Genomic DNA, 22,544 nt, shown 5'->3' with positions numbered 1-22,544 from the left:
TTTAAGATATATTAATATCTATTATTATTAGGTCTAGTAAGAGGTCTAAAAGAAGATAGTAGAGATAAAATATCTAGCTATTAATTAGATACTAACTAATAGGCTAATTAAGATCCTTCTAATTAATAAGTATTAGAAGTTTATTAAGTAGTTAGATCTTTACTTCTATCTTATTATTATCTTAAAGAATAATTAAAACTAATAAAAAGACTAGTAGTCTTTAGTTATACTAAATAAAAATAATAAACTTCTTAAACCTAAAGATATTAAGAACTTTATTAAAGAATCTAATTAGAAGTTAAATCTAAACCTTCTACTAAAGAAGATAAATATTTTATTATTAAACTATTAAAACTATTTATAGAAAGTATTATATTATTATTTCCTATATATCTCTTTCTATTATTATTTAAGAGAAGGATAAAAAGATTAATATCCTTTATAGAGATTAAACCTATAGAATCTTCTAGTCTAGCTAATCTAAATAAGAAACTAATAAACCTAAGAAACATCCTAGCTAAGACTTAATCTAAGTTTATAAAGATATAATAAGCTAATATTTTTATAAACTAAGTAGATTTAATTAGAATTTAAATCTAAGTCTTCTATCTTAAAAGATAGATATTATAACTATTAAACTATTAGATTAATTATTAAAAAGAATAGAAATTATTTAAAGTTATATAAGATATATTAGAATATATAAGAAAGACATAAGAATTAATAGTAAGAAGAGATAATCTCTATAGAATCTTCTATCTAGTATATATCTATATTAATATCTAATATATAGTTAAAAAGATCAGAAGTAACTAATTAATCTTTAATATTAAGTAAAATTATTAATTTCTTATTTAGAATATAGAAATAGCTTTAGATCTTCTAGAATCCTAGATTCTAGAGATCTAGAGAGGTGTGTCAGAAGGGGCTAGTCTACTAAGGACAACCCTAGGGCAAATTTAGTATGTAGAGCTGTCTCTGCCTAACCACACCGCCCTTTAGGGCCACCCCTAAGGGCCGGCGGCCCCCCTGGCGGCCTTCCCTCTTTTCTCCCTTAGAATTAGACACCTCAACGAATAGAATTCGATTGATCCGACCCTTAGTTGACAGATAAGAAACTGCAGAGGCGCAAGTCTTCCCTCCAACGAGCGACGTTGAAATGAGTGGAGACAAGGGACTGATCCCGCGCCTCCGAGACCATCCCGGCCCTATCGCCGCCTCCTGATTGGTGAGGAGCATCGGCGTCTCATGTCCTCAGCACTGACGACGCCTCCCATGCCACTCCAGCCCAGACCCGGCGACTGTGGACAAGAAAAGACAGCCTGGATCTGGAGACAATGTTCTGTGGTAGTTGTCACTTAACCCCATTTGGGCAAATGTCGACATGCCGTGCAGCAATGGCCCACAGCTGCCGTTCTGATGGGACCACAGAAGTGTTACAACGAGTGCGGATCGGATATCCAGACACAAGCTTTTTGCTTTTACAAATCTTGCGTAGTCATTGAGCAAGTAAGCCCATTGTCTCTTGCGTTGGAAAATGTAGCTGCGCGCCGAGAGCGGCCTGTCAGCCACAGCGTGATACTGTGGTCTTGCACATGCAACTTGAATGCCATTTACAAAGATACTACATTACTTCTCATAGATTTCGTTCAAACTTAACTGCCGTATGACCATGTTTACTGTTTCAGACACGCCAGAGTTGCCACCAGTTCATTCTTTCGTCCTTGCAGACTTTTTAACGACATGCAACCACAATCGCGTCTCGCCAATGACCGATATCCCTCCGGCATGGTAGAGGATGATATGCCCGATGAGACAACATCACTCCTTCCAAAGACCACCAACGATGAATCAGATTCAATCTCTGGGAATTCTATACGACAATGGCTTTCCGAAATAGCTCTGCTTGCCAGAGCGGCCATCCCGGTCATATTGGCCTACACGCTGCAGAATAGCCTTCAGACCATCTCGGTGCTCATCGTCGGGCGACTTAGCCCCGAGGCATTAGCAACAGCAGCATTTAGCTATATGTTTGCTATGGCGACAGCTTGGCTCATCGCTCTTGGGGGAACAACTGCACTCGACACCCTAGCTTCAACATCATTCACCGGCTCATCGAACAAGCACGATCTTGGTATGCTACTACAGAGAGGCCTTGTTATTCTCTCGGGATACTATGCAGTCGTCGCAGTACTGTGGTGGTTCTCGGAACCCTTGTTTCGGTTGCTCGGCCAAGAAGACTTCATTTGCGTGCAGAGCTGCATCTTCCTCCGATGCTTGATCCCTGGTGGGCTGGGCTACATCTGGTTCGAATCAGTAAAGAAGTACCTCCAGGCTCAAGGTGTGTAGCTTTCAACAATTATCACGAGAGGTGCACTGGCTAACCCTCTGTTACCACAGGTATTTATACCCCCGGAACATATGTCCTATTCATCACTTCCCCGATGAACGCTGGCCTGAATTATCTCTTCATCTACACGTTCAATATGGGACTATACGGTGCTCCTTTAGCGACTGGAATCTCCTACTGGGTGTCATTTCTGTTACTCGTCGCTTATGCCGCTTTCATCAAGGGCGGTGACTGCTGGGGTGGTCTCGAGCTCCGGCGAGCCATGCAGAATGTTGGCCCATTTGCGAAGCTCGCCATTCTCGGTGTTGTCCACGTCGGTACCGAGTGGTGGGCATTTGAGATCGTGGCCCTAGCTGCCGGACGACTTGGCACCATCCCACTCGCGGCGCAGTCGGTCATTATGACCTCGGACCAGGTCATCAACACCATTCCTTTCGGTCTCGGTGTCGCGGCTTCGGCGCGACTAGGCAATCTCCTCGGAGCTAGGCGAGCCAAGGATGCAGCGCGTGCAGCTCACGCGGCAGCCATCTTGTCGGTCATCTTGGGCACACTTGTGCTCGCCGTGCTCATGGGCACGAAGGACGTCTTCGGCAAGATCTTCAACGATGATGAGCGAGTCGTCCAGGCAGTAGCACGAGTGATGCCATATGTTGCACTGTTCCAGATTGCAGACGGTCTCAACGGCTCATGTGGAGGCGCTCTCCGAGGCATGGGTAAGCAGTGGATCGGGGCCGTTGTCAACCTCGTAAGCTATTACGGGGCGGCACTACCCGCCGGCATATACCTTGCATTCCATGGCTGGGGTCTGGAAGGTTTGTGGATGGGCCAGTGCGTGGCATTGTACCTGGTTGGTATGCTAGAATGGATCATTGTGGGCTGCAGCAAGTGGGAACTAGAGTGCGACAAGGCACTCGCACGACTCAAAGACGGGAATACTGAGACTGGACCTGAGGACGGCCTGTTGGCAGTCTGATACCGTAGTATCTAAGCTTACGACTGCAATCCAGCTTGCTAGAATAAAAAAAAGAATCAACTGCAAGAAACTTCAGTTTTCAAGACTTCGGTACCAGCCGCTTGTTTCCGTCCATCACAGAGCCTGCAGATGAACGTAGGACCCTTGCGACAGCGAGCCTGTCAGCCTTCGAACGACCTTGGCATTTTCGCGGCTTTGCTGGCACATATGCAAAGGATCATCCAATGGCTGCAAGTGATCAGTCAACTCTCAACCTGGTTGGCGAATTCCTTATCTTTTGCGTGATTCTGCTCTTTAGCTAATGGTGTTGAAAATCTTTGTAAGACAGACTTCTTATCTTTGTCCCCGCATAACCCCAGATCTAGCTACGTCTGTCCATCCCAGGTTTGGACGACATCCTTGTCTCCTTGGCAAATCCGATCTGCACCAGCTTATCAAACGACGCCAATGTCTGCTTTCGGTAGGTCAAATACATATAATGCATTAGCTCCGGCATCCAGTCCACCTCACCCACACATCAGTTCACGGTCGTCCAGGAACCATCCGGATGGCGAGATCACATCGCAGCTACAGCCGGCCTGCAAGCCATGACACCCAGGCATCTTGTGGCCGAGCTCGGAAGCTTGAGCTCAATCCTGAGTCCTATCTCCCATGGTGTCCTGACAAAGTCTGTTTAGTAAGAGATGCCTAATTGACTATCGAAGAGCATGTTCAAGGAAGTCCGCGGTGGTGATGAGTAGATACTGTATTGTTTGATAATGGCAAAACGTCATCAGCTGTTGCGTAGCATACGCAACACGTCCATGGCCGAAGGCGAAGGCGCGATTTGTTATAGCATGCTGCGTCCTTGCTGCTACATCTCCATTACGTTTCTCGCTTGTAGCTAGTGCTACTATCCTCTCTCACCAAGGAATATTGTTACCCCTTTAAAAGGGCTGCATCGCACAGTAGCGCCTCCTGCCAGAGCTTGACCTTTGAACTGAATCTCCAACACTTTCCCCTTTCGTTACGCCTGCAGATCTAGTCCGCACCATAGAGTTCTGCACACCATGATCTCAATCACCTTGTTGACCCTGGGCCTCGCGGCTTATGCCACTGCTCATGGAGACCATGACTCCCAAAAGAGCATTTCTGGTCCTCACCAGTCTCTGTGGTACAACCGCTTGCCTGGCGATGGTGGTACCCAGGTACGTAACGAGTGGTACCATTCCAACATCTAAGATGTCCATAACTGCTTACATGATAAGGCCGACTCTGTATTCTCCGGTATCACCACGTTTGGCAGATTGCCATACAAGGCTTGCTTGAGCGAACCCGGTGTACAATACGATATTGCCTTCCTGGGTATGGTCTATTTCCACTTGTCACATAAAATGCAAGCATCAGGAACTCACTGCAACATAGGTGCCCCATTTGATACTGGTACCTCGTACCGCCCTGGCGCTCGGTTCGGTCCCTCTGGCATCAGACAGGGATCTCGACGACTGAATCTATAGTATGTTATTCGGGTCATTCCAACACTTGCTGTTTAGCAGCTGATCAGTCTTGCAGTGGCGGGTACAATGTGCCGTTGGCCACCAACCCCTTCAACAGCTGGGCCACCGTGCTCGACTGTGGAGATGTGCCAGTCACCTCGTGCGTGCCCCAAACTGCCACCCCATACCATGTCTCACCGGAGGATCTCACACTGATTCTCACACTGATCGCTCACGCAGATACGACAACACCTACGCCCTCCGCCAGATCGAGGAGGGTCACTACAACCTTCTCTCCCGCGCCCCGTCCACTGACGCCAGGAAGAGGGGCCCGGCCAAGCACGAGCGCACCCTGCCCCGTGTGATCACACTTGGCGGCGACCACACCATCACACTGCCCCTGCTGAGGTCAATCAACCGTGCCTACGGACCGGTATCAGTCATCCACTTTGACAGCCACTTGGACACATGTAAGTGGAACCCGCCTCATCTCCCTGTCAGATGCTTACCGGTCGTGTCTTTGTAGGGAAGCCCAAGGTCTTTGGCGGCTCGCCCTCCGAGGTCGCCTCGATCAACCACGGCACCTACTTCTACCATGCTGCCCAGGAGGGTCTGCTCCGCAACGACTCCAACATCCACGCTGGTATCCGCACCACCCTCTCTGGCCCCAGTGACTACGACAACGACGGCTACTGCGGCTTTGAGATTGTGGAGGCGCGGGAGATCGACACCATCGGTACCGATGGCATCATCAAGAAGATCATCGACAGGGTTGGTACCAAGAACCCGGTCTACCTGTCCCTCGACATCGATACCCTTGACCCTGCTTGTAGGTCTCCCCACCCATGTGGTACAGAGATGTGGGAAAGAAATTAACCCTTACCAACCACAGTCGCTCCCGCAACTGGCACCCCTGAGACTGGCGGCTGGTCTACTCGTGAGCTCCGCACCATCCTCCGGGGTCTCGAGAGCCTGAACCTCATTGGCGCTGATATTGTCGAGGTTGCTGTAAGTACCTGTCTGATCCATCTTTTGCCAGGGCTTTGACCTGGAGGTTTCTCTCAACTAATCCCTTTGGCTCTTCCAGCCCGCCTATGACACCAATGCAGAGCACACGACCATGGCAGCGGCGGACGCTCTCTACGAGATCATGAGTATCATGGTCAAGAAGGGGCCGCTAAGTGCTATGGTGGAGCAATTGCCTGGAACCAACGAGCTCTGAAGAAAAGTCAGCAGCACGGAGCCTCATTGTGGCTTGAGGTTTTTCGTTGCAATATTGTAGGCCCAGACTATGTTGCGGATCTAGTCCTATGGTCTAGGTTGGGTATATATCAACCATCGAAGATAGGGTTGTGGTAGCCTTCTTTGAAATGCATCCTTTTGGTACAGAGGGGTATACATACCCTAGGTTCAATGATGCCTCGCACAAGGTGGTTGTAGCTATGAGTTGGCGCTTCTCTAGCATGTTGGCCCGAATTCATGGCCCGGCGATGACGCACCAGCTTTCTTCTTCTTAGTGGGGCTGCATCGGGCCCTGTCATCTTGTCGAGAACGCCGCAACCCCACTGGATGCCGCCCCGCTGCCCGGCAGCCCCCAAAGTAGACCATCCTCTCACACGAACTTCCACCACCAGATTACGTACTTGCACTGTGCTTCATTCTACAAGTACCTAGGTACATGCCTTGATCATCCGTTCCCTCGGCTGTTGTGCACCACGACATTCGAAAACTTTCTGAAGCGTGAGTAGGCTTTGCCCTGCGATCCTCCATCGGCCGGCTTCCCACAAAGACCCAGACTTGACATCTCTAGTCGATTTCTTCCAGCATGCCGCGAGCGGCGCAGGACGGTTTAGGCTGGCAGCAGACACCGCTGTATTTGATTCCGGTCTGGACGCGAAACCCTTCAACCAGCGCGATTGAGAGCGTAGCCCGCAAGCAGCTGAAGACACCCTCCGAGGATCCCTGCATTGTCACCTTTCACGCCGCAGGTCTCTTCAGTAAGGTCTATCTGATTCGCACAGTCGGACACTCTTTCATCATGCGCGTCACCTTGCCCGTCTACCCTCGCCATAAAACACGGGCCGAGGTCGTGACCTTGAGGTGGGTGCACGCAAACACCAGTGTTCCGGTCCCTAAGGTCTTTGGGTTTGACGATAGTAATGACAATGAGATCGGCTTCGAATGGATCTTGATGGAGTACATGCAGGGCACATCGGCTCGGAAGCGATGGCGCACCATGTCGATGGAGCAGAAGGTCGCGCTTACAAGGCGATTTGCAGCCTTCCAGTTCGAGCTATCAGGTCTTGGCAAGCAAGAACCCGCATTCAAAAGGATAGGAACATTGGATTCACCAGAGATAGACCTTGAAGTCGAGTCTCAGGCGCCACAAACTGTGGCTTCACCTTGGCGCCTAGTGTCCCATGAGTTCTTCATGGGCGATCATCTTGAATACGACATCCCAAGGGGACCATTTCGCTCGAGTCACGACTGGCTAAGCGCCGTGTTGACGATCATCATACGTCATCAAACCTTGGTTCTGGAGAAGTCTGAGGATGAAGACGACATTGAAGAAGCCGAGGACATCCTGCCAGTAGCACAGAGCCTCCTAGCCCTTCTTCCCAAGATTTTCTCCCCAGACTTGACCAATTTGGAGCCGACAGCTCTCCATCACCATGACCTCAATCTCAACAATATTCTAGTCAACGAACAAGGCGAAGTCACAGCTGTGCTCGATTGGGAATGCGTTTCGGCACTACCACTCTGGATGATGAGTGAAGTGCCCAAGTTCCTTGACGGTCAATCTCGGCAAGACGAGCCACAGCGGAACTCATACACGGACGAGACACCGAAGGAGGTTGGCACAGAAGCGGATGAACGCAACGACTCACACGACCTGGACAACGAGGGCAAGAACGAACTATACTGGATTCACAGAATGGAGTATGAGACGACACAGCTACGGAGGGTCTACAAGACCAGATTGAAGGAATTGTGTCCGGAATGGGCCGAGGAAAAGCCTCTAGAGAACGACTTCTACGAAGTAGTCTCGCAATGCGATAGTGTGTGGTTTAGCAGGGCACGCAGATGGGCAGAGCACGTGGAGAATGGCGAGTGTGTACGATTTAAGGACGTCTAGGAGCCACTGCATTGCCACACAATTTCGACTACCTCAAACCCCTGGGCGCCGATACCGTCTTTGATTACAAATCGTCACGGCCGCGGAGGACATCCGCAAGTACACCAGCAATTCTCTCAAACTCGCATAGGATTGCACCGGCTTTAGCAGACCGATTGTTGCTAGCATTCTAAGTGGTAAGGGATGTAAATCCATATCTATTATACTAGTTGATAAGGAATAATTAACTGTTACGTGCGAAGATTTACCTATACTCATAATCCTCTTCGTTGAGTGTGCCTCAGGCAGACATTATCTACCCTCCATGCCCGTGCCGAATCTGTACCCAACTATTGACGCCCAACTCTCTTGTTTTGTATCGTCCTGCAGAAACAGAAAAAATTTGTATGCGGTTTTTCTTTTTTTTACGCAAGAGATCCAGGAATTTCATTATACCAAATATCTCACCGGGACTTGGTAGCACAGTTCTGAGTTAGTTGTGACATGGCTCGCTGTAATTGCTGTTATGACTTCAATGCAGCTGCCCTCAGTGGCAACGTCAAGCACTTCCATTTCTGGCAACTTTGCCGCTCAGCTGAAAATGGCTGTGCATCGTGTGGTATACTTAAGGCCGCAATCGATAGACTGATCCTTCGGGAGAGCACAGACCTTCTTGCAAAGTACCGCACATTTTCAGGCCTTCGATGGGTGGGAAGGCCCGGCTTACTCTATTGTCGTCTCAGCACTGGTGAAGTGCACCCTATTCACATACACCGAGCTTTTGGTACGTTCTTGTCAGGCTCTTTCTCTATCGGGTCTCTAATCAAATCTTGTAGGCGCGCCTTGTCCTGAGGAATGGCAAAGTGCGTTCCCAGCTGTCTCAAAAGACCCTATCTGGATACAGGATCGTATCAAAGAGTGTGCTGAATCCCACACGACGTGTCCAAAATCCGATGAGAATCCCTTGTTGCCGACCCGAATTCTTGATCTCGGCTCATCATTTGATTCTTCTACCCTCGAAGCCCCTGTCAAGGTCCTCATCAATACAGACAATAAAAGGGGACGATACATTGCACTAAGCCACCGTTGGGGCAAACCCTCATCCATGCAGGTCAAGCTCACTACGCTTCAGCAAGTATCAACAACGTATTGATTACTTCGAACTTCCCAAGACCTTCCAAGACGCTGTTAAAATTTCAAGGATGCTGAAGTTTCAGTATCTTTGGATTGACAGCCTATGCATCATCCAACGGATTGATCCATCTCAGGAATGTGTGGAATCGTCACGCGACTGGAAACAAGAGTCTAGCAAGATGTGCTCTGTCTATGAGAATTCCTTTCTCACAGTTGCAGCATGTTGTTCTACAGATTCTGATAGCGGAATCTTCTTCAATCCGAGCGACGTCAATATCGAGGGGCACTCCACAGAAATCGACATTAAGGGCACATATCGCTTCGTCGCTCGTAGAAGTGAGGGCATAGCGCACGACCCTACCCGAATCCCTCTTCTTGCTCGCGGTTGGGTCATACAAGAGTTCTTGCTCTCCCCACGGCTTCTTCTATACACAGATGAAGAGATAGTATGGCAATGCCGTACAGATGCCACATGTCAGTGCAGTGGTAGCATCTTACACGATGTCAGGGAAGTCAGACAGGTCGAACCCAGACGTGCAATCGTGTCATGGGAGGAGTGGATCAAAGCTCGTGGAAGCTTGTCTACAAGTACACCACTCACAAAAGATGAGGTTCTCGATATTTGGCTCCCAATCGTGCGACTATATTCAGCTACATCTCTGGCGTACGCATCAGATAGGCTTGTGGCGATTGACGGAATCGCTCATCGCCTGCGTCAGCGAGGCGCTGGTGGGTATCATTATGGCTTATGGAGTGAATCTCTAATCGTCCAGCTCTCATGGCACAGTTTGTCATGCCTCAATTCCAAGTCCAGAGTGGAATTTGGCGAAGGTGATCCTCGGACAGAATTCCCGAGCTGGTCTTGGGCGTCTTGCCCCACAGAAGTGGCCTTTTTTCGGAACAACCTCAAATACAATGGATCATTTATGATGTCGCAAGTCTCAAAAGTGGTCAGCAGGCCACAGGCAGACAAGGAAGAGAATAGACTCCACATGCACGATACTACCAGAGAAATCTACCTCGAGGGTGTCCTTGTACCGACAACACTAGCCGAGTTGCTTGCGCTTAAAGACTCAAGTCTATATCGGGACTTCGAAATATCTTCCGACGACACTCTCTATCGTTTTGGGATGCTTCAATCACCGAAATCTTACCTTTCGCTGGTGCTTCGACTCTTGCCGGATGATAAAGAGGGGAATATCTTTCAGAGAGTGGGCGCAATATATGTAAGATCTGGTCCTGCAGAACAGGAGGGGAAAACAGTCCAAATTGTTCTGGTATAAAGTGATGAGCTGGAATAAATGTTACACTCTCATTGAGTTGGGATAAGGTAGACATGTCATACAGTCGTACGTAGTTAGTCCTTCTGAGCTGGGCGGGCAGGATGAAACGGAGATCCTGCGAAAGTTTGCAAGCCTATGATGGTGCTGGGATAGGTCTGGGTGAGACCTGAAATATCAAGTTACATGCCCACACTACTGATCAAATGCCAACTGTATCAAAAGGCAGGAACAGTAGACTCCAAAGAAGTCTATCATGGGCAAAGTGTTGAGGCAAGAACCTGATAAGCCTCACCAGACCCTGATCACTCCACTTCTGTCCACATGGTCCTCAGCTGTGCAACCTCCATCCAGCCCCCCATACTATTCGCATTTGCCATCCCGGTCCGCATGTTCATCATATCCGCAGCCGTAACCCCATGCTCCGTCTCGTACCATCCAACCGAACTGTTACCGTGCCAGTAGCCATCCGTCGTGTCTGACAGGACCGCCGTGCTGTTCATGCCCCTGTACATCACACTCAAAAGACCTTGGTGCATGGCCTGTTGCATCTGAATCGTCCTCATCCCCTCAATCATCTCTATCCGTGGCACTGTGGCGCAGTAGACCTCCAGTCGCCTTGTTCCGAAAGCCCTGAAGTCTTGCAACTGTTTGTCCGACTCGGCCGACCCAGGAGGTCCCGCGGCGCAGACTTCTAGCCACATCTTGCGCATTCGGGGTGACCATATCTGGCAGATCATCGTCCGCTCATCGAATGCGCCCTTGATGGGAAGTGAACTTGCAAGTGAAGTGCCAGAAACAAAACGAAGAAAACATTCCTGGCAAAATAGAGCTTCCGGGTATCCCCACCAGATGGCCTTGGCTAAGCTCTTAATCCCGGGACAGGAGGGTACCCCAGCCCATATCTTGACATAGTCCGTATAGTAGCTGAATACGCCTTTGTCGAGAGACTCGGCTAGCTTGTTGACAAACTCACCAAAGCGTGGGCTCTCTGGGCAAAAGCTGCACACGATGTCGATCGTGGGGTCGCGTTCAGCTGGCTCAAAGAATCGCCCGAGGTCCGACGTCTCCAAGATACCATGGTAGCACGACTTGCACACACTGACGCCATCACACCCACCGGCCACAGTCCACCAGTCTCCGCGGATGATGCCATGTTTGGTGCAAGGCACCATGTGAATGATGGTATTGGCGGCATTCCAAAATACGTCATAGTTGCGCTGATAGATGGCTGCCTCAAGAGCAGAGGCCATGCCTCTGTTCTCCTCTCGGAACGTGCATTTCCACATCTCGCTCAAAGAGTCCATGAAGCCATCGAAGCCCTGTCTCGGCATATGACGCTCAAATTTGTCGGCAAATTGGGTGAGCGCCACTTGGTCGAGGTAGCATGCCTCGCAAATATGCATCCCTTCGATTGTCCGGCGGGGGCGGTACCAATTGCAGCGATTGGACTGAGTCAATGTTCCCTCGCAAGTCGGCGCCGCGAGGCGGACCCTGGCCCTTTCAACGAAGCCCGACCAGTCGTTGTTCTTGGACATCTTAACAATAGCCCCTTTGATATAAGGTAGAGCAGTATCACATCTCCACTTTTCGTCGTTGCCTTGCTGTTGTTGCAGCAGGGAGAAACGGTGCTCGAACTGCGTTCCGGCGATGTAGTCCTCGTAACAAGCCTCGCATGTAATGAAGCCTTCGATGTCACTATTGGCCATCGTGTAGTATCTAACACTATCCCCTCCAGTCGTCCAAGCAAGACCCTTGCATGGAGGGACAGTCAGGTTATGTTGCAAGACCTCCTTCATGGCGGTGAGATCATTGCTTTGAACAGCTTGTGGCCACAGAACCTCCCGAAGACGAGGAGACCAGAAGGAGCATGCTGAGATGGAACCTTCTTCCTCACGGTATCTTTCAAAGCGCTGGGCAAAATGAGTGCTTGCGATGTGATCGGAGTAGCACTTGGTGCAAACGATGTACTCCGGGACATCAGGGAGGCGATACCAGTCAAGCGAGTATGTTATGATCCTATCTTCTGGACAGCAAGGAAGAGTCTCCCAATCCGGTCCAGCGGACCTACAGGCAGGCGGTGGTCTCGGTGCATCGTACTGCGTAGTGGGTGTCCTGCCCTCTGTTACAAGGTTGCGGGTGCTGTCCTCGACACTGAGGTTTGTTATCCGTGAAGACAATGAGGCCATGGAATCGCATGGAGGTTGATCTGCTTGCTGCTGAAGGTCTTGGTCATGCGAGGCTGGGGACTGAATAGGCGGGCGTGGCATCGGCGCAAAGGAGGCTTCGTTTTCAGCTCTTGAATCCAATGATGGTTGGGTCTGTTGCGCTGGTGGGGTGGGAGACTCGAGACACGGTGCTTGCTCCGTTCTCGAAATCATCTCTTGGGAATGAGAGAGTCGCGGCAGTGGTGAGAAGTCAGACTCGTGCTCGGGCCTCGGCGACAGGTTTGCGTAATTTCCTGGCATTAGTCTTGGAATTGGCGCAAAGTAGGACTCGTGCTCAACCCTTCCTTCTGGCTGGAAGGGCGAGTGGGTTGCTTGTGTACGTGACAGAGCTTCATGCTCAGGCGCACAATGAAGTTGGTGAACCTCCTCCGCAGCAAAAGACGAATAGTAATGGCTTTGCTGTGACTGCTCTTGGGTTACCCGTGTCTGGTGAACTATTTGACTCGGTTCATACTCTGAAGGGCGCGTTGAAAACGGTATGGGAGGCGGTGTGTTCGACGCTCGAAATGTCGGGTTGGTTTCCTGGCTGGTGACGCCAGCCGTGGACAAGTCTCTGGCGATAGTCGGTGGCTGGGCACATAATTGTGGTGGAGCTGGTTGATTGCCAATTTCTATATGCTCAAGGCTCAGAGCAACACGGTGAGGGACGACTGAGAAGCTTGCAGAGGTGCAATTAGCGGGAGCTCCGGAGCAGCTCCATGATCCGTTGGATGGCATCTGAGCCTGATTGGGAGTCGGTGGTTGACTGATCGAATCTGGGATAAGATTCTGATTGTCTGATGCTGAGAAGTGATGCAAAAGTTGATGAGACGATGGACTTGACTGTTGGCTATGTGTCTGAGATGGAGACGCAGGTGTCCCCGGGTGAACCGAGGTTTGCCATGGCGGTTGTGGGGGATATTGAACACTACTTTGTTACTGTGCCTCAGGCCGGAAAGAGGGTTGAAAAGCCTCAGACGGCGGAGCTGGATACTTTGACCTGATGTTGCTGGCCAGGTCCCCGAGCAATCCTTTGCCCACTTTATAGAAGGAGCGCGCTGTGGCCTGCATCGTAGCCTGGGTTGACATCGGCTGCACCATTTGGTTGGGGTTGCCGGCCATCGGATGGCTTACTCGGGCTGGAGGTCCCGCATAAGCATGGTGATGTGACTGATTGCTGTATGTCTGTCCAGTGGCATGCTGCGGAGGAGGGCATGGAATTGTGTGAGGTGATTGACTGCCCTGCCCGGGAGGGGGCGGATAGTACGCGTGATTACCGGCCATCGTCGATTTCGGCCCTGTCATGAAGTGAACTTCTGAATGGTATATGGAAAGAAGATTATGGATATCTCGTCTAAGAAGACTTATCGGATGAACGATCAAATATGGAAATACACGTCCTGTCATGCCTCTTGGTAGGGCTGAAAGCGGCTGAAGGCCTAGACCGGTCTTTCCATTTCAGCTGCACCGTTGGTTTCACATGCAAGCCACAAACGCCAGCTTATCGAACTTTTCTCGTAAACAGCCCTCTAAGGTCATGGTTGCATGCGGCATGGGTTTGAACCTTCTCGTTTCGCACCTATCACATAGTATCAGAAAGGGCTCGCTACTGGTGCAGTAACACCCATCTTTCGTTCCGTTCCGCAATTCACGATGAGCAGTAGGCCCGTCTTTACGGCCAAGTGAATCCATTCCACAACTACGAATTGTGGATATTGTCGTGGTGAATATTGAGTAGGAATCGGGCCATATTGTTTTTATAAGAGACTTTTGTAATAGCTTTGTGATGCAGATACTCTGTAGAAATAGGACTGTCTATCGTCTTTGCTATGCGGTCTTTGCCACATAATTCTTACTACAGAGTATAAACGAGCTTCCCGCCGCTGACTTTGTTGGCCCGCAATTCATCAAGGCCCTTGAGAATGCCCTCGAATCCATTGCCGCCTCTGTTGACAATGGTCCGGGGAACCTTCAACTTGCCCTCCTCGAGAAGCTGCCGCGCCACTTCCCAGAACTTCTTGGCAAACTCAAGCTCCTCGGGCTTGGCCGGCGTTTCGCTGGCCTTGACAAACCGCTCGCCAAAGATGGAGTACATAAGCGTGACGTGCGGGCCATCAACCTTGGGATTGATAGCGGCCACTTGTTCCTTGTTGACTGGCATGATGGACGCGTACTTGCCCCCCTCACTGCTCAGAGCGCCGGCGACGAGGGGCCCACCAAAACCGGTACAGTCCCACGCGAGCTTGAGAGAGTTGCCGGTGTACTTGCGGATGTCCTCTGCCGCCGTGGGCGACTTGTAGTCAAAGACGGCCTCAGCGCCCAGGGATTTCAGGTAGTCAAAGTTATGTGGTGAGGCCGTGGCGATGACTTTGAGTCCAGACAGTTTGGCGAACTGGATGCCGAAGATGCCAGTCGCGGTGCTGCCTCCGTAGATCAAAATGTACTCGCTGTCCTTGGTGGATTCGGTGGGGATTGGCAGGCCGAGAGTGCGGTACAGACCTTGGCCCTGGGGTATCATTAGTACGTGCCTGATATGCCAACGTCAAGAACGGTTGGAAAATACATACGACTGTCGCAATTGAGATGCCAAGAGTCGCAGCCTCCTCGTCGCTGATGTTATCAGGAGTCTTGATCTGAACATCAGCCTTTGCAACGATGTAATTGGCGAACGCTCCATTCTCGAGCTGGGTTCGATCGCTGGCGGGTTGTCAGAAACCTCTGTACTTATGGGCGAAACCACTTTGTTGAGACCACTCACGATCCATGAACGACGCCGCTGATTCTATCGCCCTTCTTGAAAGGCTTAGTCACCTTGCTGCCCACAGCCTCAACGACACCCGCATAATCACATCCAACCCTTGATCCAGGATCAGTGAGGCCATTGTCGGTGTGCTTCCAATCCGTAGGGTTAACCCCGACCGCATTGACCTTGACCAAAACATAGCCGTCACGGAGCTTGGGCACAGACACCTCTTGGATGGCCATTTTGCCCTTTTCAACGAAGACGATGGCCTTGGTAGTCATGGTGGCGTAGGATCGAGACCGTACTTTGCGAGTATGTGACTGATTGGAATATTGGAGAGGTTTAAAGTTGGATTGCTTAATTGACAAGTGATCGTATGTGAAGCGCTGTAGCTGTTGTGAGCCGAGAGCCGAGATGCGCGTGCACTTTAGTTGCTTTATATGCATAGCGACGAAATGACAAATCCAGTCTTTGAAAGATTCGCGGAATATTTAATGGCTCCTCAACCGGGTGCCGTTGAAGTTTCACGAAAACATTGGTGCATGACTAAGATGAGAGTGATGCGCCTGTGGCCATGCTATCTATGAGCTCAGAGGCCGTCATTCTGAGTGCCACCGCTGATTCGATTTGTCATCTACAAGATGGAGCCCAGAGGCGGATTAACTGTCTGCATCAGGCAATCTGACATGCGGTCGCATTCACCGTTTGCAACAATCCTTTCCATAGCAACTGGAAGAATGGCGTGGTGCCGCGTAAATTGAAGCAAATGTAATATCAAAATGCGCCCAATTTCCGGTGCAAATATTGGCGCCGACGCCGAAGAGCCCCGATGCGCACATTAATTCAGGCACTGCTAGTCGGCACTTGGCTGTAGTCCTCCTGTTGTACCCGCGCAACCTCTTCACAAAGTCGAGTAACACCCCATCAGTCTTTCAAGAACCTAAAGCGGGGAGAGCATCTGATCCGACGCATAGCTGAGGGGGTGAGAGCTGAGGTTTGAACGAACAGGATTCCGAGCGCGTCTCCTTGGTTATGGTCCTTCGGCAGCAATGGCTGTAACACTGTAGTAATTAATAATAGCGGTAGATGTCCCGCGTACCACAATTCTACACCACGTGGTGGTCGAAGCTTGTTTCGACCTAGAATATCACTCACGCGCCGGCGGATAGCAATGTCTGTTCAAGAAGCTGGACTCCAGGTCACATTCCGGGGTTAAAGGTCTTGGCCTCAGTGGCAGGTTGGCAATACCAGAGGAACGTAGTGACGGTATATATCTAGACCGACAGGCTAGAACCGATGCTACCAAGGAGACACGTGTCTCCCAACGCCATCTGAGAAATGAAGCAGAGGATATCTTTGTGCAAAAAAGGCCCGCTCTGCCGAAGACTTCAAAACTTACACTCAAAAGACCGTCAAGAGGCTTTATAGACTCCAAATTTAAGAAGATGGATGGTTTGAGCATTGCCAAATATTGCGCAGTCCTCGTACTCCATCCCAACATTGGCCCTTTCTGTCACGAATCAGTATCCCACTACCTGAGCCTAGGAGCGTGGAGATTAGCACGGCCAAAAGTCGGTACTTAGCGATTATGGTTTATTTCCATTTCGCGGCTAGCATGCACGCAAGTTGGGTAATTCTAGAATGTGTAATGTGAGTATCATTGTTCGCCGATGGTGTTTCGGGTCGTCGCTGTTAGGGGATAGAAGTCCACCCTGTTGTGCCAAATTCGGCACATCGGAGTGGGACTTGCGGTCTGTCGGAGGGCCCGGCAAAGGTCCTACTATCCCCTTCTTCTCACACACTCTTCACCCAAACTCTTGGCATCCTGGCAGTTTGAGGAATAGATTTGAATGATAACATAAGACGGGTTCTCGTGGGAGAGTCACAACGGAGAAAACTACAAACAGATTCTGGGAGACATGGATGACATTTGAACCTTTTGACTACCTCGAGGAACATGAAACCTTGGTTCCGAACTTGGGCTGATCATAACACCATGCGATTGGACTACACATTGATTCATTCGCGTTCTCCAAGCAAGGACAGGCCAGATCACTTGAGCCTCATTCATGACCAACCCACATGTTCGGGGAGACCAGACCAGGCAGGCTTGCTTCTCCATAGTCCGAAAAGTGCGGAGTGCGGAGAATCGTTTCATTTCTTGCCAGGACCAGCCTTTCTGAATGGAGCGCGACGAGCCGAATTGCGGGGACTTGCGGGGAATGACAGCTCGGAAGGCTCTCGGACGGGTGTCGGCCTGATGCAGGGTTGCAAAGAAGTACAAAATAGCTAGCGACGACCATCGGATTTCCGTAGAGATTTCTTTGCCTATTCATCAGAACCGAATTAGCGCCCGCTGCCTCCTGAAATCCCAAGAGTTGAGCGTTGGAGACTCCTCCACTAAGCTATCATCAAGATGCTGGGCTTCGGACACCTCGACCTGAAGGGAACCTTCAATGCGAGGTTGACCCTGACGGTCCTTCTCATCGCCTTTTCCCAATTCAATTTCGGCTTCGACAACCAGGGGTTTGCGTCCACGCAGGCTATGGATGCCTTCATCAAGCAATTCGGCTCCTACAACGAGAAGACAAAGAAGTACTATCTAGACCCCGTTTGGGTATCGTTCTTCAATGGCTTTATGTATATCGGTCAGGCTTCAGGTATGTTGACGTGGCCGGTAGTATTGCTGAGTCCTGCATTAGCTGACACTAGGTGCTCCCAGGTGTAATCATTGGAAGTTACATCAGTAGACGCTGGGGTAGACGCATGTGCATGTTCACCATGAGCATCTGGGCGATCATTGCGGCCACCATAGTCATTACTTCCAAGTCCTCCGATCAGATCCTTGCTGCTCGCGTTCTCAACTGTACGTTTGCGCCGCATCCACAAAAGGAAACGGATATACGAAGACCAAGATAAAAATTGTTACTGACCTGCCCAACTTAGATATATATATCGGCATGGAACTGTCCGTGGTGCCCGTTTTCCAGTCTGAGATTACCCCTGCCCAGACCCGCGGATTCGTCGTTGGTACTTATCAAGTCGCCCTATACGTATGTTGGAACTCTAGTAAAGATGCCAAAGATGATTGACTAACGATGCCTGCTAGGTTGGTGGGCTCATCATCAACTGCATCGCTCGTGGCACCGGGTCCATGCCCGGCAGGGAGGCATATATGATTCCGTATGGCCTGTTCTATGTTGTCCCCACAATTGTGTCTGCTTGCATCTGGTTCGTACCGGAGGTATGTATATGTGCTTCGAAAAAAAACCAAACTGGGCAACCGTTGATACTGACTTCGTCATACAGTCACCCAGATGGCTTGTCTTGAAGGACCGCCCCGAGGATGGCATGAAGGCTCTCCGGCAACTGCGTGACGGCAAGTTCACTGACCAAGAAATTGAGGAAGAGTTCGCCGTCATTGTTGCCGGCATCAGGCAAGAAGTCGAGCAGGGAAGCTTCCAGGACATCTTCAAGCGAGATCAGTTCCGTCGGACCATGGTTGTCCTTGGATGTAACTTCCTATTGCAGGCGACTGGTCAGATCTTTACCCAAATGTACGGCGCTCTGTTTGTCAAGTCTCTCGGCACCATCAACCCGTTCACCGTGACGATCATCCTGGCTGTGGTCAACACGCTGACCGCGATTCTTGCCATGGTGCTTACCGACAAGCTCGGACGACGATTTCAGCTTCTCGTTGGCGCATCTATCCAGGCTGCTGCCATGATGACTATGGGAGGGCTGGGCACCGCGTCGAACATCACAGGGGGCATGAAGATTGGTATCGTCTCGATGATGGTAGTCTCTTCCTTTGGGTACTCTCTTGGATGGGCCCCGACGGCTCACATCCTATCTGCCGAAATCCCCTCCACTCGGTGTCGTGACATGACCTACCGAACTGCCTCCGTCCTCAATGTTGCTACTCAGTACGTTTGCTCGCTTCCTGCTTTCTCCCGAGCTGGCCTTACTAACACTTGCTTTTATTCAGGTTCGCCGTGTCCTTTTCCCTTCCGTACCTGCTCAACGCTCCCTACGCCGCTCTCGGATCCAAAGTCGGGTTCATCTTTGGATCCATCGCTGTCCTGTCTATCGTCTTCGTCTATGCTTTTGTCCCTGATGTGTCCGGCCGCTCCTTGGAGGAGGTTGACAGGCTCTTCGAGTCATCCATCCCGATGAGGAAGTTTGGCAAGGTCAAGGTCGACATGACTGTCGAGAACACCAAGGGCGGCGATGATACTGTTTTTGTACACGCCGATATCACGCCCAAGAATCAGGCTGTGCATACCGAGGACAGAAGAGTGTAGAGCTTTGCTGTGTGTACTGTCGTATTCAGATAGGCGGGTGGCTTCCCCTTCGAAAAGTTCTTGGTTATTAGGATTTCGACGGCCGATAGGGAGGCCTTCCTCCCGCTGAGAATCTCTGTAGCCGGGTAACTAACTCAATTACTTGCGCACGCAGGAAGAATGAGCCGCTGTCGAAAGTTTTCTATCTAATTGCAAATATTCATCAAGTATAGGCACGTTCAATCAACTGCATTGCGCGTGAAGCATGGATTCTCTGTGAAAGGCCGCACCAGTTGAATGAAAAGCTGTCACCCAACAACGCCACCTTGAACCAAGTAATTCAGACCTGAATGATAGAATTCCCAACAAGAGCCGGACGTTTAGAAGTGAAACGTCCTACGAGGTGTCTTCTTCTCGCTGTCAACCACGACTGTCTCCCCATCTTTTGACACTCCTTCTGTCACTTCGGTCTGCAGTGGCTCGACACCGAGTTTCCTGGCTTCCTCGGGAGTAAAGGTGCCATAGTAATCCATGTCATCCATTTCACCGGCCCCAACAGGGGGCCAAATGGTGTTGACCAATAGGTGGACGGTAAAGGAGATGGAGAATCCCAGAGGAAAGGCCAAGTAGTACATGTCCATCAAAGGCTGAGCAACCTTGACGCTGTCGGGTGTGACGGTGGCGGCGAACCCAGGAAGCTGCGTGGCAAAGCCGCAGACCCATGAGAAGAATGCTCGTGGATTGAACCCTTTGTAGAAGTAGTAGATGCCGTCAGAGCGAGGGTGGTACAGGTCTGTCAACTTGACGCGCCTCTTGCGGATGATGAAGTACTCGCACATATGGATACCGATGATGGGGCCGAGGAAAGTGCTGTACGCCGACAGAACACTGATAAAAACGGCCGCAGAGCTCAGTAGTTCCCAAGGACACAGCGCAATACTGAGCACCAAGCCGATGTAGGCACCACGACGAATGTTGATGAAGCCACTAAAGAGACCGGCCAAGTCCATGCCTGCAGAGAAAGCGTTGTCGATGCAGTTGATACTGATCTGGACTATCAAGAGGCCGACGCCGGCAAAGAAGGCACCTGCACGACTCTTTGGGCCGTACTCGGTGTCGAGCCACATCTGGACAATCAAGGGAGGGTTCCAAATGGCCTCACCATAGATCTGGCCAGTCGCAGAGGCGGCCAGGCAGCCGAAGAGAGGGAACAGCGTGCCGAAAAAGATGATACTGAACCACTGTCCAAAGATCTGGTCACCGGGCTTGCGCGCAAAGCGCGAATAATCGGGCTGGTTCGTCAGGCCGACTGCGATGCTGCCAATGACGGTGGTGATGCCCTGCACAATGGACCAGCCCAACTCGCTGGAGGACATGGGCTTGGATCCGGACGTCAAAAGCTCGCCACCGCCCTTCGCAGTTGCGAGGGCCCAGATCATGATGGAGATCAGGGTGATCGACGAGATGGCGTTGAAAGCCGCGAGGAGCTTCTGAATGCGCTCCGGCCTAATGTAGAGGATGGGGATGATAGCCACATTGAAAAGGATCCACCCGATGAATTGCTTTGTGGTCATATGCGCCGACTCTGGAAAGTGGTTGCCCATGTACTCGAAAGAGGGGAAGATCGCGGACAGGATATTGACGAAGCATAGACCGCCGGTCCACGACTGTACGGCGAACCATACCAGACTGAGGATGATGCGCTGGACGAGGATGATGTACTGGCCATACACACCCCATACGTAGCGCACGACGACGGGAAAGCCAATGTGCCACTCGGCGCCGACCATGCCATTACCGATGGCGACAAGGGCGGTGATGGTCTTGCCCACGATGGTCGCGAGGATAGCCTGCCACACCGACAGCCCGGCGGCGACCAGGGAGGCTCCGAGTTGCCAGTTGGAGACTGCGATGACGCAAAACAAGTCAGAAGAGGCTCAATGTGTGGACGAAGAGTCCGGCCATGGATCTAGGCCGCAAAGCGGTCCCGTTGCATTGCACCACTTACTAGCCACTTGATTCGTCAGCCAGAAGGACATGAACGTCCACATTGTCCACCGGCGCCGGCTCGGCGGCATGGGCCGGATGTCATCATTGATCCAGACATTGGCCTCCGCGACGTCGGAGGACGGAAGGCGCAGCTTGTGCACGAATCTATCGAATGCACCCATCGTTATGCGTCCGCTTTGGGAGACAGGAGCTTCGGCCAAGTTCAAGTGAGGAGCGTGATCCACAGTTGGCCATGTGGGAGTCGGGACTTGGCCAGATGTTTATATGAGCACGGCACTCATTACATGTCTCCCCATCAAGGGGCGAGGATCATCGCCCTTTGGGGCCGCGTGTAAGAGGCAGATAGCCATCTGCCGTGCAATAGCCCTATCTTCAAGGGGTCCCCACGGATAAACTTGTCCTAGTCTCAAGATAGTCCATCCTGCTGTGTTGACTCACTGGACGGAGAACTTCTCGGGGTGGGCCCTCCGTTATTTAGTTCCTCCTTACCTTTCCTTATCTCTTCAAGAAATACGAAGAAGCGCAAACACACGAACCTGGAATGGAAAAGTTGGGAAGGTTTGGCGTTCGAAATCAGTCCACATCCAAGCCCAAGTTGCGCGGTTTTGCTCTCATTTTCAATAGCATAGTGAGCAGGAAGATAACATAGAGGCCTAGATCCCATGAGACCACCAAGCACTCCTTCGCCGATCGCGTCAACGGGCTTTTGCCGATTCAGGAGCTAGCGGGAGGATGCGAGCGGAGCAGGTGGCTTGGCATTACCCGATCACCGCGCACCCGGTTCCCGGATTTGCAACATATGCGCCCGCTTAAAGGCAGCCACCATCGGGAGAGTTTTCGATGTGCCGAGTAGGACCCCAATCTCATTCGAAGATAAGAACTCGCTATCGCAGAGTTCGGACTGAGTGGTAGTTGGGAAGCTTCGCCAGTCACTTGAATTCCCTTTACCAGTGAGCTTGCTTGTACTTGCAACA

At 50.8% G+C, this 22,544-nt stretch overlaps 7 protein-coding genes across 7 annotated transcripts; 4 read left to right on the top strand and 3 right to left on the bottom strand.

The window, feature by feature from the left end:
* Positions 1 to 1,743: 1,743 nt before the first annotated feature.
* On the top strand, positions 1,744 to 3,323 carry E0L32_006629 (uncharacterized protein; the record flags this gene model as incomplete). The annotated part of the gene is made up of 2 exons (XM_031141283.1): positions 1,744 to 2,341; positions 2,401 to 3,323. The coding sequence occupies 2 exons, from the start codon at positions 1,744 to 1,746 to the stop codon at positions 3,321 to 3,323; spliced, it is 1,521 nt and encodes a 506-aa protein (XP_030994695.1).
* Positions 3,324 to 4,372: 1,049 nt separating this feature from the next.
* On the top strand, positions 4,373 to 6,020 carry E0L32_006628 (uncharacterized protein; the record flags this gene model as incomplete). The annotated part of the gene is made up of 8 exons (XM_031141282.1): positions 4,373 to 4,510; positions 4,571 to 4,667; positions 4,728 to 4,818; positions 4,875 to 4,958; positions 5,039 to 5,268; positions 5,325 to 5,627; positions 5,691 to 5,806; positions 5,886 to 6,020. 8 exons carry the CDS (start codon positions 4,373 to 4,375, stop codon positions 6,018 to 6,020), a joined length of 1,194 nt encoding a protein of 397 aa, XP_030994694.1.
* Positions 6,021 to 6,623: 603 nt separating this feature from the next.
* E0L32_006627 (uncharacterized protein) lies at positions 6,624 to 9,066 on the top strand (the record flags this gene model as incomplete). Its single annotated transcript, XM_031141281.1, has 3 exons — positions 6,624 to 7,857; positions 8,455 to 8,697; positions 8,750 to 9,066. 3 exons carry the CDS (start codon positions 6,624 to 6,626, stop codon positions 9,064 to 9,066), a joined length of 1,794 nt encoding a protein of 597 aa, XP_030994693.1.
* Positions 9,067 to 10,632: 1,566 nt separating this feature from the next.
* Positions 10,633 to 13,272, bottom strand: E0L32_006626 (uncharacterized protein; the record flags this gene model as incomplete). The annotated part of the gene is made up of 1 exon (XM_031141280.1): positions 10,633 to 13,272. The coding sequence occupies one exon, from the start codon at positions 13,270 to 13,272 to the stop codon at positions 10,633 to 10,635; it is 2,640 nt and encodes an 879-aa protein (XP_030994692.1).
* A 1,117-nt stretch (positions 13,273 to 14,389) lies between these two features.
* Positions 14,390 to 15,558, bottom strand: E0L32_006625 (uncharacterized protein; the record flags this gene model as incomplete). The annotated part of the gene is made up of 3 exons (XM_031141278.1): positions 14,390 to 15,040; positions 15,102 to 15,231; positions 15,293 to 15,558. 3 exons carry the CDS (start codon positions 15,556 to 15,558, stop codon positions 14,390 to 14,392), a joined length of 1,047 nt encoding a protein of 348 aa, XP_030994691.1.
* A 2,135-nt stretch (positions 15,559 to 17,693) lies between these two features.
* Positions 17,694 to 19,581, top strand: E0L32_006624 (uncharacterized protein; the record flags this gene model as incomplete). The annotated part of the gene is made up of 6 exons (XM_031141277.1): positions 17,694 to 17,937; positions 18,000 to 18,143; positions 18,224 to 18,330; positions 18,387 to 18,521; positions 18,587 to 19,203; positions 19,266 to 19,581. The coding sequence occupies 6 exons, from the start codon at positions 17,694 to 17,696 to the stop codon at positions 19,579 to 19,581; spliced, it is 1,563 nt and encodes a 520-aa protein (XP_030994690.1).
* Positions 19,582 to 19,940: 359 nt separating this feature from the next.
* Positions 19,941 to 21,731, bottom strand: E0L32_006623 (uncharacterized protein; the record flags this gene model as incomplete). Its single annotated transcript, XM_031141276.1, has 2 exons — positions 19,941 to 21,466; positions 21,569 to 21,731. The coding sequence occupies 2 exons, from the start codon at positions 21,729 to 21,731 to the stop codon at positions 19,941 to 19,943; spliced, it is 1,689 nt and encodes a 562-aa protein (XP_030994689.1).
* Between the last annotated feature and the right edge of the window lie 813 nt (positions 21,732 to 22,544).

Source organism: Thyridium curvatum (genome assembly GCF_004353045.1).
Source record: "Thyridium curvatum strain D216 chromosome Unknown NODE_38_length_371496_cov_78.080427, whole genome shotgun sequence".
NCBI classification, from domain to species: Eukaryota; Fungi; Ascomycota; class Sordariomycetes; order Thyridiales; family Thyridiaceae; genus Thyridium; species Thyridium curvatum.
Note: the sequence above shows the minus strand (reverse complement) of the source record. Positions and strands in the feature narration are given on the sequence as shown.